Source organism: Rhinolophus hipposideros (genome assembly GCF_964194185.1).
Source record: "Rhinolophus hipposideros genome assembly, chromosome: 10".
NCBI classification, from domain to species: Eukaryota; Metazoa; Chordata; class Mammalia; order Chiroptera; family Rhinolophidae; genus Rhinolophus; species Rhinolophus hipposideros.
Window position 1 is genome coordinate 12,713,672 of NC_138056.1, and position 14,178 is coordinate 12,727,849.

At 44.1% G+C, this 14,178-nt stretch overlaps 2 protein-coding genes across 8 annotated transcripts in view; both read left to right on the top strand.

Annotated features, from left to right (window-relative positions):
* Positions 1–3,563, top strand: part of NUP160 (nucleoporin 160) — a 45,808-nt gene extending 42,245 nt beyond the window's left edge. The window contains exons 33-36 of the mRNA XM_081063277.1: positions 228–369; positions 1,048–1,173; positions 2,247–2,351; positions 2,774–3,563. Coding sequence (XP_080919403.1) covers positions 228–369; positions 1,048–1,173; positions 2,247–2,351; positions 2,774–2,863 — 463 coding nt within the window. The 3' untranslated portion in view covers positions 2,864–3,563. The remainder of the gene's footprint in view (positions 1–227; positions 370–1,047; positions 1,174–2,246; positions 2,352–2,773) is intronic.
* Positions 3,564–13,596: 10,033 nt separating this feature from the next.
* FNBP4 (formin binding protein 4) overlaps positions 13,597–14,178 on the top strand; it is a 34,195-nt gene continuing 33,613 nt past the window's right edge. For all 7 annotated transcript variants that reach the window (XR_013994360.1, XR_013994361.1, XM_081065050.1 and 4 more), the window contains exon 1: positions 13,597–13,969. Coding sequence is in view for 5 of the 7 variants with exons in the window: in XM_081065050.1 (XP_080921176.1) it covers positions 13,747–13,969 (223 nt within the window). In the remaining 2 variants the exon portion in view is untranslated. The remainder of the gene's footprint in view (positions 13,970–14,178) is intronic.

Consider the following 14,178-nt stretch of genomic DNA (forward strand, 5'->3'; position numbering starts at 1 on the left):
AGTATAGATGTGATTAGTGGGAGAGAAATATAAGAATCCAAGTCATCTAGTTTCTAGTACCAGCCCTAAGGCACATTGACTCCAATAATATTAGTTGCCGTTTAGCAATATGATCAATTCAGTTGTGAGCTCCTAAGATATTTTTCCTTGTTAATACATGCTTTGCATAGTACTATGAATATCTATTAAGTATCTGGAACTCATTAGTTCTTTCTGCTTTTATCAAGTTCTACAGATGAAGCCTGGCGACTATTATCAACTTACCTGGAAAGGCACAAAGTCCAGAATAACTTATATCACCACTGTGTAATCCACAAGCTCTTAGCTCACGGAGTGCCTCTGCCTAATTGGCTCATAAACAGCTATAAGGTAAGTGGTGTCTTCACTTGGAGAGAGCGAGAAGCTGATCTTTGTCATCCTGATAACTTCAGGAGATGATTCAAAAGAAAAAGAGAGACTGATAATTTATGGAAATATACTGACTGACATACTTCGGGCAGCTTCTCAATCTTAGCTAAGAACAAAACAGTTTAACTTCAATTCCACGTGAAGTACTGGGTGATTAGATTTAAAGTTCTGTGGTTTAGTGATTAACTTAATGTCTGCATGAGGTTGTATTTACTTTTCTCTCACCCTAAGTAAAATACAAATTTGATTCAGGCTTTTAAAGTTGGTGATTCTTTTAAGTTCTTTGCATTTGTCCTTCATATATTTCTGAGGATTAATGTGAATATATTGTCTCTTTGGTACTGAGCATATTTCTGCGAAGGTTTGTTGACTTTTACTACTGTGGAAAAGAACTAAAATGTGTCTTAGATCACAAAACAGGGGAGGGAGAGGCCACTTAACAGATAGGGCCTCATAAGGTGCCCAGAGGGTAAGCCAACCCTTATCCCAAGATAAATAAACCAAGATAAGTAAACTGATGTGCTCATTTATTCATATTGAGAAGTGTAAGTGCCAGGGAATCAGGCAGTCCCCATCCTTTGGTCATTGCCCAGGCAAGATGGAAACAGATAGATGTTCTTATTCACCGACTCTTTACAGAAGGTTGATGCTGCTGAGTTGCTCCGTCTGTACCTAAACTACGACCTTTTAGAAGAAGCTGTGGATTTGGTTTCAGAATATGTGGATGCTGTTCTGGGAAAAGGACATCAGTACTTCGGCATTGAGGTGAGCATGTATGCACATTTCTTTTCATTCTGTGTTATCACACTAAGCATCACATTAAGTAAAAATAGGATCTGAAAATAAATTGAACTATGGAATAGTGGATTTAACCTTTACTATTAGTAGTTATACTGCTAGTTTTTTCTCAGACCCAAAACTGTTCCTCTATGATTCTCGTTTCCTGTTTATAAAATGGGAATACATTTCCTTTTTCTCCATCAAAATAATGTGGCTTTAGTTAATGTTTGGAAGAAGGAGGTAAATAAGAACAAAATGGTATTTTGTGTGTGCTGAAGACTCTGCTGAGTGGCTACCAGTGTTTTCTCATTTAATCCTTACAGCAGCCTATAAGGAATTGTTTTAAGCCTTTTTTTCCCCCCATGAGGAAACAGAGGCTCCAAAGTTAAGTTGCCAAAGCTCAGAGAGATGGTAAATAGAAGAGCCAGGTCTAAAATCCAGGTCTGGTCAACTACAGAGCCCAGTTCTTAAACTTTCCGGGAAGAATTCAGAACTTTGAAAGTTGAGCTTTCCTTTTCCAAAAAAATTTTTTTTCCCAGATATTTTGAATCTAAATTTCAGACTGGAAATGGGGTATATGTTGACAATTTAGAGAAGTTTTGCTGAGTGTGTTTATTCTTCATAGGATAAATTGAGGAGCCTTAGGCTTCCTTTTTAAGATACGAGATGACATGAATTTTAAAATACATTTGAGGGGTAGCCGGTTAGCTCAGTTGGTTAGAGCATGGTGCTAATTAACACCAAGGTTGCTGGTTCGATCCCCTCACTGTGAGCTGAGCCCTCCTTAAAAAAAAATAAGTACATTTGATTTAACAAAGAAAAGGATAAGTTCCTCAGTTGAAAAGAGAAAGGGGAAGGGTTCTCACTGTGTGTGTAAGAGGAAGGGTTCTTACTGTGTGTGTGTGTATACGTGTACTCATGCACGCATACACACAATTTCTTAAATGAAAAAAATAAGTAAAGCATTTTATGTTATCAAGACCTGTGAAAGTAACTGCCCAGAAGGAATGGTCCACTTTTCAGGTTTTCTTCAAATAATAGATCCTTTATCCTTGCAGTTTCCACTGTCTGCAACAGCTCCAATGGTGTGGCTCCCGTACTCTTCTATCGATCAGCTTCTCCAAGCTCTGGGAGAGAACAGTGCCAACAGTCACAACATTGCCGTAAGATAGCCTTTCTTTTCTAAGCCCTGCATTAACCATTACACCTGCCGGCTTGCCCTTCAGTTCTCAAGGATTAAGGGAAGGGCAGAAGCTATGTATTGCTCTTCACATGCTGCCCCAATCCCTTTATAAAATGATTAGTTCAATGAGCTGTAGCCTTTCTGGTTCTGGGAAGACAGCTAGCTAATAAGGCATTATGAAAAATACTGGTGTGATTGCATATTTAGAACATGTGATAGGCAAGCAGGATATAACAGAGAAGTCCAGTTTTAGCAGGAGAGTCACAAAGCAGACTCCGATACTGAACAGCGATGAAATAAAGTGGAGTAGCTAACATCTCCATTAAGTCAAAGTGACTAATAACCTCAGTCTTTTGCGGTCCTTGACCTATTCTATAATGATTTCCTTCTTTTCTCCTACAGCTGTCCCAGAAAATACTTGACAAGTTGGAGGATTACCAGCAAAAAGTTGATAAGGCAACACGGGACTTATTATATCGTCGGAACTTGTGATCCAGATGGTTGCCTAGCCTTTGTAACCGCTTGGTGCCTCTTAGGGCTTAAGACTTTCCCCCACAGGAGCCCTGTACTCCAGGCTGATTTTTATACCTGTAAATGATGAGTCCAACATTCGAGTCTTCATTGCGCAAAAGGAGTGCACATGAGTCACAGGACCTATGCTTGCTGGCGGTGCTAACACACAATTTCCGGTGTCAATCTTGGCCTCAAACAGCTGCTTTTGTATAGGATTCACAAGCTTTTTTAGAGTTTATATTTTTTTAAACTACCGAAGACATTCTTTATCTGCAAATTAAAAGCCACCTTCACTTTCCAAAATAACTGACGGTGTTGGTTTGTTGTAGCTGACTACCAAAAGCAGTCACTGCAAATCCTTTCATTCCCCCCTATCACTTTTTGTATTTCAGGGAATTATTTTGGTCCAGAACTGACATGTATTTTCTGTATTGCAAACAGAGGCTGATGGTTTTACGTACTCTTTTCATTATTTATTGTGTTTTTGTATGATCTTCAATAAAGTATTAAACAGTTTGCCTAGATTAAGCCTAAAATGATGACCAGCTGTCAAAGAAGATATCTTATGTTGAATCTGCTTCTGAAGCTAAAGTTGAGAAAACTCTTAGCTAAGAAAAAAATTAGGAATCCATCCATAAAAGTAATAGATTTTCAAAATAAATTTTCTTGACTTCTATGATTTATGGTAATCAAGCTGGACTCGATCATACAGTTAGCCTAATAATGTATTGGACCAAAATATAAACTTCCCTGGTCAGATTCAGAAGCATTCATGCCCACAAATTTGGAGAAAGTGAAAAATAAAATCTTGTATTTTATATATTAAAATTTATCTTTTAAGGAAACAAACTGTATACTACTTACTTGTTTGGCCTTTGATCTTTCTCGAGTTTTTCATAAGCCTTTAATTTTTATGCTATCAGTACATATTTACATTATGTATTTTAAATATCAATGTGAGTTTCCCTGTGGTACTGTATTGGTAGATACTGCAGTGTATGGTCTTTTTTTCATTTTAGCTCTGCCATGATAAGCTTTTGAGGCAATTAGGGACTGAGAGCCCTTGCCCTCCTAGCTCTATGAACCAGTGGCTTCCAAGAGCAAGAAATACATTTTGACCTATATACACAGGTATAACCAAAGGAAAGTTTCACAAAAGTATGTGTTCTTGCTTACTATGTATCCTGATGTGTTCCCGAGTGACTAATGGATCATAACTCACAGTCTGAAAAATAGCAAACACTGTTGTAGCCATTTCTGGAGAACACGAAGTAACTTGAGACAACCGGCCCTGTTGCAGAAACCTATCCATTTGTGTTGCTGGTCAAAGCAGTGGCTTCCATGGTGGCAGTTCACAAGACACTGACCAGCTTTTCCTGTCCTCACTGTTTTGGTTCAAGACATGCTGGACCCAGCCCATCTCTTCTGTCCATTTTCTTCCACCATTCTTACTCTGCTTCCCAACCAAAGCAGAAGGTACCCTCGTGGTAGGACAGGGGGCGTGGAGATTTTCAATCACAGTCACGGTGGCCAATGATTTCATTAACCGTGCCATGTAATAAAGTCCCCATAAAAACTGGACACCAAGGCTGAAGGGAGCTTCCTGTTGGGAGAACACTGACGTGCTGTGAGGGCAGCAGACCTGACTCCACAGCGAGGCAATATGGGAGCTGTGCTTCCTCCTAGACCGTGCCCTATTTGTATCCTTTCTAATAGAATCATACATATAGTACTATCCTACTTCTATGGATTGTTCCAGAGAATTCTCAAGCTTAAAGACGTTGTGGGAACCCCCAATTTTATAGCCAGTCAGAAGGATGTTGGCCTGGGGACCTCCTTGGAACTGGCTTCTAAAGTAAGAGCAGTTTTGGGGGGGACTGATGCTAACTTCCAGGGGTTATCTTCAGAATTGAATTGACCAAAGTATGCTCAGTTGGGGGTGAGACAGAATCAAGTGACAAAATTTGGATCAGTCAACACACATTAAACTTCATTCTACCCTACCGAAGCTGGGACTTTGGAGAACAGTCCACCTCTGCAGGTAACCTATTGAAGTTCCAAAAGTCAGGGCTTTAAAATGGGTTCAGGAAGGTCAGCGTTTGAAATTTCCATGGAGGCATGATACCTACCAAATATGATTATAAATATATTTGAAAATACATGTCTATTCAAATGATTGCTCTTCCCAGATTTTCACTTGTCAAGTGTCCTGATAATTTGGTTTTACTGAAATAATACCACAAACAAAATAACCCTCAGTAATTCCAGAGGTGCTTAGGCCCCTGGCAATCAAGGATCAGATCTGATTTTTCTTTAAAGGAAGTCACTGACCATGTTTACCCATTCTGAGTCTAGACATAGGCAAACTTCTTTAAAAAGCCAGATAATAAATAGTTGGGGTTTGGTAGTCTACATATGGTCTCTGGCATATATTCTTTGTTGTTTTGTTTAACCCTTTAAAAAGTAGGCCTAATTTAGCCATAATTTTCCCACCCCTGGTCTAGATCCTTAACACCTGTGAGGTCAACAACAGCAAAATATGTCTGGGGAAAGCCAGTGGTTCTCAACCCTGGTTAAGCATCAACCTAAGAGCTTTTTAAAAATAATTTATATGGGCCCTGCACTCCCACCCCCAATTTAACTGATTCAGATTCTTAAATTGCTTTAATGCTCTCAAGATGGTTCTGTGAATAGCCAGGGTTTAAAACTCTGGTTATAAACATAACAGTCACCAGCAGAAATTTAAGTTACCCCCAAAGAAAACAGCCTTTCACATGCATTGTGATTTAGCTCATTATTTCAGCTTGGTTCCAGCCAGTTTTATAATAGAATCTGGACTTTTATGTAAACAAAAGTCTCATTCATAGTAAGAATAGCTATCATATAATGATTGTTTATTTTATTCCTGATACAATGCACAGAGATTAAAACTATAATCTAATTTAAACTTCACAACAACCCTATGGATACTGGTACTAACATACTTTAATTTACAGTTGCAGAAACAAGTTTAGGAATGTTAAGAAACATCCAAGAAATCGTACCTGGAAGGTGCTGGAGCTGAGTTTTGAATCCAGATGTTTGGTTTCAGAATTCCTATGCACAACTACTGTTTCAATGCCTCTCCTCTCAAGAAATAAATCAGGAAATTGCTAATAGCTTTAAAACAATTCTCCCCTGCTTCTTCTAGCTGTGAATTTTTCAGAAATCTTGGGAGTCTAATCTCAGGACACTCTAATCCAGATATTCCTCCTATGGGCAAGAAAAGGAAAGAACTTTTAACTACTTATTTCAAGTTTTTATATATTCATGCACTATATTCACTCAAAAACTGAGTGCTTATATTCCAGAAAGTGCATTTCATATACAGGGAACAAAACAGGCAAGTCAGTGCTTTCATGGCTCTTGCATTGGACAACCAATTTGAGGGTTCATCTATAAATAGGAGACAGCGATATCTACCCTATAAGGTGGTGAGTATCAAATGCAATTCTACATGTAAAGAAAGCGCTTAGTGCCTGACACAGATTAAGTGCTCCATAAATGTTTTAGATATTATTAGTATGCTCTAGTAAGAAATGAGTTAGCAGCCAGGGAGGTGAAAATAAGTACCAGTGGATTTCTTCTTAAACTCAAAAGGGGGAGAGGAGTGTCAACAGTAGGAACATCAAGTGCTCGGCATGGAGATAGGAGGTTCAGAGAGGTAATGCCTGCACTGGGTCTTGAGGAAAGTAAAAAAATTTCATCTTGCACTGCAGTAGCTATTCCAGCTAGGCTGAAGGATTGAAGGTGAGAGAGGTGACATTCCAAGTGGCTGGCTCCAGAAGAGGGGTGAAAGATGGGGGTGGGCACTGGACAGGGGAGGAAATGTGCTAAAGGATGATACACAAAGCAGGTCGACGAGGATACCAGTGGGCCAGATTGGGAAGGCTCCTGTATTCCATCATAGCAATTTAGGCTTTTTCCTCGTAGCAGTACAACTTCTGTCACTGGAGGCTCACGGGGGATGTCCAAGCAAGGATTCAACCCAGAGCAGAGCCGTGGTGACGGGTTCTTGTCTCCGTGCAAGAAAGAATTTGAGAACAAGACAGATGCAGGAAAGAGAAAGTAATTTATTAAAAACGAAAGTACACACTTGAGAAGAAAGTGCCGGCCGATTCAGAGAACGCATGGAGCCTCGGAAGTCATGATCAGGGGTTTTTATCCACCCCACTACCCCGGGGTGGGAATTGGTGATGTCCTATTGACGCGATTCATTCATCTCCCCTGTGTGGGACCCTCCGTTTCCAGCTTTTTCTTCCTTATATGGTTCCTCTGGGATTGTCATGGAGTCAGATGCATGATGGGAGTCGTGGTAACCGCAATGCAAATGACATTAAAATGAGCTAAAGGTCAGATCCCCTGGTCATAGGGATTAGCCTTGCTGGATGAAATTGGTTCTTGCTTTTCTCCAGCTGCAGGTGCTGGAGACAGTCACTTATTACTTTTGTAACCATCCAGTGAGGCACCTCATGTTGTACCCTGGAAGAGATTGTCAATTTCCTAGGCTACTTATCCTGCATATAAATCCTATCTGAGAGATTTTCCAACCCATGATCATATGGGTTGTTGAGGGACTGGAGGTCAGACTTCTGTAGCTGCTTCAAGCTGAGATGGGTCATTGACCCTACCTAGCCTGGGACCAAAACTCCCTACCTGCCTCATCTAAGGAGTCAAGACCTCCCTCCAGTGTCGGCTCGTTGAGGGCACCAGTTTAAATCCTTGGAGGACCATAATTTTTATGTGGAACTGCTATAACCTGGAGAAGACAAATTTGACAAGGAGGTTAAAAAGACACGGTCTGAAAAGTAGTAGTAATAGGAGGAGGGAGAGGAGGAGGAGGAGGAAGAGGATAAAAATCAAGGGTCCTAACAGACAGAAACCAGGTTATGGAGGGCAAAACATTCTTTACAGCCTGCCAGACAGAGTCAGCTGTTGGATTTCTCTTTGCGAAATCATGAAGCCATTTGGCTTGATCACATATCTTTTTAACATCTTCCTCATTTCCTCCATACCTTTCTAAATACATTTGCACTCTCAGTTCAATCCAGACCTTCAGATTCCTGTCACCAGCCATTGCTGAAATCCATCCCATTAGACTCTTTAACCTTTCACTCCATTGGCCACACTTGTTCCTTCAAATAAGATTCCCACCCGGCACTCCATCTTAACACCAGTTCTTCTTTAGCCACTCCCTCCTCACTTTCTCTCTACATAGCGTATATCTCTCTACTTACTATGCAACTCTGTCATTTTCCAGTGTCCCTCATTCTGACCCGCTTTAATGCCCTTCCCTACTCAAACCTTAATCAGCTTCCTTATAAATTTTCCTATCTCCCAAGTCCTTTCTTTCCTTCCAAATTGGTACTTCAAGAGCTAGTCTACTACTGCCTCCTACTCTAGTCCTTCCTCATTACACTTTTTTTATATTTTTCATTACAATATGATCTTTCCACCCAAAATGTGACCACCTAGACCTGTTTTGAGATGACAGAATTCCCCACTCTCGATCCTCATTCCACACTTGCTCTGCCTTGTAGACCCTCTACTATACAGTATTTCCTTTTTTTTTTTTTATTGCTTCATGACTTTTAGCCCAGGGGTGCTAGCTATGACATATCCAGCAGTCAGAGAGGTCATTGCCCTTAGCCATTATATTAGAAAAGTTTACAAGGTTATTGGTTTCCCAATCCCCCCCAGAGAGGCCAGGAATGAAATAGGACCAAAAAGATTAAAAGCATGTTGGTGGTCTAGTCTGGTTGTGGAAGAAGCAATTATTAAGTGGGGTGCCGGGAGGGGCACAGGTGAAGGGAAAAATAAGAGCTAAGAGAAAACCTACACAGAAAATAGCTATTAAGCCGTGGAATTTTCTGTTTGTCCCTGGAAGGAGGTAATAACTTCTGGTCTTTCGTCCACTATCTTGGGTGTATTGGCTGGGAATCGAACCCGGGTTTCCCATGGGGCAGGTGGTGAGAATTCTACTACTAACCACATTGCATCATGGGGAACTTCAATCAAAAGGATGTAAGAGTTTGGGACTAGCCTCATCGACAGCTCTCGAATCCTGGACCATACAATATTCTCCATCTGGCTTTTTTACAGGCAGTATATGGGATTTATAAGGGGACTGAGGATTATCAGCCCACGACAAATACATTTATCAATGTGGGGTTTTGGTTCCCAATGAGCTTCTGGTCTCAAGTATTGGCGCTTGCATGGGTATCCTGCTGTTTCCTTTATCCTAATCTTTATGGGAGGTACCTGAGTAGACTAGACGTTCCAGGCATTCCCTTATCCCATACTATAGGATTTACAGCCCATCATATATGGGCCGGGATGAGATCCACAGGAACCTTGGTTGGGTCAGAGTCTGAGGCCAAGAGTGACATCAAATGATTGAGTTCACGGGGTGAGTCAAGAAGCTGGATGTTCGTGCTCAGAGCCATCATTAAATCCCTTCCCATTAAGGGAGTGGGGCATTCTGGCATAACTAAGAATTCTTAAGAGACTAGACGACAGTCTTGGAGGCCATAGCAAAGGGGTGGGGTGAAGTATCTTTTTTTAGGTTGGCCATCTACCTCAGTGATGGTGCCAGCTTTAGAGGTCAAAGTCCCGTGCATGATCTGTCAAGACCGAGTAGGTGGCTACTGTAACAATTAAAAAATCTATTTTCTTACCTGCTACGGTACATCAAGGGTCACCCAAGATTTTTGCATAATAACAAATGACGTCTTTCATAAGGCATCACCAGGAGCCCTGCACTCCTTCAGTCCTCCACAGATAGGACCATTATGGGTTTAGGTGCCCCCAGTTCCCTTCAGAGCCAGAGGCATTCCCTCCTCCAGTGGCCTGATTGGTTGCATTGAGGACAGGACCCAGGGGCTCTTTCCTGGAGCAAGGACACTGGTTGCTCCAGTGCCCTGATTTTCCACAGCTAAAGCAGTCCCCCTTCAGGGCTGTGGGGAATGTCCCTATAGACCATCCCTTTATCTCTGTGGGGTGACCCTGAGGTTGCAGGGCGCTGCTGATAGCGACCACTACCATTTGAGCCTGTCACCTGGCCTGCCTGGTCTCACACTGGGTCTTTTTATCCTCCTTAACCTGGTCTCAATTGTTCGACTCCAAAGGCCATAAGCAACAATTGAGCCACTGGGGTCAGAGGGCCAGAGTGAAGTTTTTGCATCTTTCTCCTGATGTCAGGAGGAGACTGACTGACGAAATGCTGGCCAAGGAGAGATTTTCCCTCAGGAGAGGAAGAGTCAATATTGGTAAATTTTCTGAAAGCCTTGCTCCTGGAACAAGGATGGATTCTGCCCCCCACCCCCATTCCTGAGTAACCTCCTTGACCTTTTCATAATTGAGTAGTTTGACTATACATTTTTCATACCTTCAGTTAGACAAAGCACCACATGGTCCCTTTTAATAAGATCTCCCTGCCCCAAATGATAATTCCAGGCAAGGTCCTGATTTGGGAGTACAGTTGTTCCCCATGGGGTCTGTCTGGCTGGGTGGCAGCCATCCTATCTGCATGTCCTTGGGCTGTGAGCCAGATTCTGTTTTTCTTCAGGAGTGCAGCAAGTGGACATGACTATCAGGACGTCTCTCCAGGTTAGGTGGAAAGGCATTGTTAAGGCCTGGAATTCACCAGTAAATTTACTCAGGTCCTCAGCAGTATCCTAACTTAATTTTGCATTGGGCAAGGATTATCATGGAGAATGAGGCATGGATTCTAATGGTCCCTGCATCTCCATTTGCAACCTCTCTGAACAGACGTAATTTGGTAGAATCCAGGTGGTGAGAAGCTCCACTCTGGGTATGTCCTGGGGGGCTAAGTTCAGCCATCTCTTTTGGCAAAGAGTGTCGGGGGAATAGAGGAGAAGGGAGAGGAAGTGAGGTAGAACTTGTAGGTGGAGGACAGAGCTAGGGATAAACTGAAGAAACTAAGTGTTCCGGCCCTGGACCTCGCTGCTCTTATCAAACCCCTTCCCTGACAGGACAACAGCATTCCCGATAGAAGGTGACCGTCCAAGAGGTCAGGATTCTCTTCAAGTGGGGCAGCCAGGGGAGTGTGAGCATAACAAATTTTACAGGAGCCCCTCTTTTCTGGGTCTCGATAGAGGGCCATGAAGACCTGTACGTACAGAATCTCTGTCCATTTTCCTTCTCCCTTACAGAAGAGGTCTAGTTGGAGAATTGTGTTATACTTTAGGGTCCCATTTTCCAGCTAGTTTTCCCTGTCCCCTAGTTTATATTGGGGCCAAGACGTATTGCAAGAGAAAATAAGGATGACCAATTTAAAATTTTTCCAGTTATTTACTATGCAGCCGAGTGATGAGTCTTCAGGTGTAAACTAGGAATTTCTCATGATGCCCAGAACAAGAAAACAGAAACTAGAAGGTCAGACTAGGAGGAGGGCATCCACTGGCTCTTGGTGTCTGACCAGCGAAACCCGGGTGTCCCCAGGGTAGACCTGGGCAGTCCCCAGTATTGAGAGCTATTGACCCCTGGCAATTCAGGGATTTAGAACAGAACAGAGGTTTCCAGGCAACAGAAGCCGGGCTAGTGGAACAGAGGGAATGGGACTTTCTGAAAAAGGACCTCACGCCGCACAAAAATGACCTGAAAAATACAAAACTCCTGGAGGGAAGAACTCCTAGATTGTCTCTGTGACAATGAGTGGGAATGGCAAATAAGTGATCTAAGGACTGAATGGATTTTACCTGCAAGATTGGTTGTCACATCAGGAATCCAACCTGGGCTGCAGCAGTGACAGTGCCAAATCCTAACCGCTAGACCACCCCTCTGTGCCCAATCAGCACTGATATACTGGGGTCCATGGGCAACAGGCTGACAGCTGTCAAACCCAGAGGCGGCAGGAGACCAAAAGTCAGGAAAGTCAAAAGAGGAGGAGGGGAGCCTGGGCCTGTTCACAGATGAGAAGATGAGGATGAAAAAGTGATCCCAGGATCTGCAAATAGTGAGTCGAGACAGATTCCACTATTATAGACAGGATAGACAGATTGGATAAAAGAGAAGTCCAGAATCTCAGAGGCCGTACTAATCCTGAGACGGGAAATTGCCACGGGGAAAGTGGAGAGGTATAATTGTGGAACTGTGTACCTCATTGCACGGATATTATCTTCATTTTGGTAGAAATGCCTAGAGCCAATCTACCCTGATCCATGACCAACTTATTCTGTCATGGGGGTCTTCAAGACCTTAAGTGCTTGGGCCATGCCCCTAATCTTCCGAGGTGGTCTTGGAAACAGAAAGAAAGCTAGACAAAAACGGATCTGTTCTGGGCCCGTCCGGTGGCTCAGGCGGTTGGAGCTCCATGCTCCTAACTCTGAAGGCTGCCAGTTCAATTCCTACATGGGCCAGTGGGCTCTCAACCACAAGGTTGCCGGTTCGACTCCTGCAAGGGATGGTGGCCTGTGTCCCCTGCAACGAGCAACGGCAACTGGACCTGGAGCTGAGCTGCGCCCTCCACAACTAAGACTGAAAGGACAACAACTTGACTTGGAAAAGCCCTGGAAATACACACTGTTCCCCAATAAAATCTTAAACACACACACACAAATGGATCTGTTCTTACCATGGGAAGACCAGTCCAGTCCAGGCTCTGGCAAAGACGTCCCATCTGAATGGCCAGAGATGTCACCAGAGGGCTAATAGGTATGTCCAAGAGAGAACTCAACCCAGAGCAGCGGTGACCAGATTCTTGACACTGCATAAGAAAGAATTCACAAGCGAAACAAATGCAGGAAAGCAAAAGCGATTTATTGAAAACAGAAGTAAATACTCGAGAAGAAAGTGTGGACCAACTGAGAGAAGGAATATGATCAGGGAATTTTATTCCTCCGAGGGAAGGAACTGGTGACATCCCATTGACGTGATTCATTCATCTCAGTCCTCTGGGTGGGACCCTCCGTTTCCTGCTTTTTCTTCCTTAAATGATTCCTCAGAGACCATTATGGCCTCAGATGCATGATGGGAGGCATAGTAACCGCAATGCAAATGACATAATGACATTAAAATTAGCTAAAGGTCAGATCCCAAGGTCATAGGGATTAGCCTTACTGGATGAAACCGGTTGTTTTTCTCCAGGTGGTGGATAGTCACTGGTGGTTACTTGCGTAACCAGTGAGGTCCTTCATGTTGTGTCCTGGAGGGAGTTGTCAATTTCCTAGGCTACCTATCCTGCTTCACTTCTAGTGATTTTTCCCCCCAGCTGATGAGCAACATGAGGCATCATCTTTGTGCGCTAAAATAAAACTTTATAAAAGCATAAAAGACCCACTATTCTATTTACTGTTCAATGCTATACCCAAAGTAAACCACAATAATCAGGGTGAAACTCGGGGAAAGGCCCTCAAATCAGCATAGCTTCCTAGAGGACAAACGAAGACGAACAGTAAGCCCAAAACCGACACAAGATGGAGGACAAGAGGGTAAAGAAAAGACTCCGCAAAAACGCCTGGGTGGAGCCCCACGTGATGGGCAAGTAATTCTAAACTCAGGCCCTTCCGCAGTATTGGCTTGAGGCTCACTCTTTTTCCTTTTCAATTGGCTAAAGATTCCTTCAATGGGTCAAAATAGCCAATCGCCGAGCGCGGTGGATAAAGCCCGCCCTCCCTCTCTGCGGGGAGAAGCCAGAAGACCATAAAGTGCTCAGGGCGCGTGCGCTGGCGCGCGCTCCGCGGTTAAAAGTGGATCTTCGCTAGAGGCGGTGTCGCCGCACATGAATATTGATGACGCAGCGCCACGCCGAGCGCCCTCCCCTCTCGGCTGTCCGACGCTAGCCGCTCGCGCTTGGGCTCGCGATGGGGAAGAAGTCCCGGGCGGTGCCCGGCCGCAGGCCTATCTTACAGCTGTCTCCACCGGGTCCCCGGAGCAGCACACCTGGCCGGGACCCGGAGCCGGAACCCGACACCGAGCCGGACTCGACGGCGGTGGCGCCCAGCCAGTCAGCCCCGCCGGCGCCGCCGCCGCCGACGACCCCCGCGGCGACTGCCGCCCCGGCCCCGGAAGATTCGCCTTCTGAAGGTAAGGGTGCGCGAGGGCCCGCGGCCCCTAGGTGGGGCGTCCACAACTCGAGCCCGGGTCTTGTTGTGGCCTAGACCTCCCGGGCAAGGCCGGGGAGGACGAGAATCCTGGCGGGCGGCGTCTGCATCCGAGGCCTGCTGCGCGGGGCCTGCGGGAAGGACGGCAGGCAGTGTGCCCCAACGTGGTGGCGGAAGCGGCCGCGGCATCGC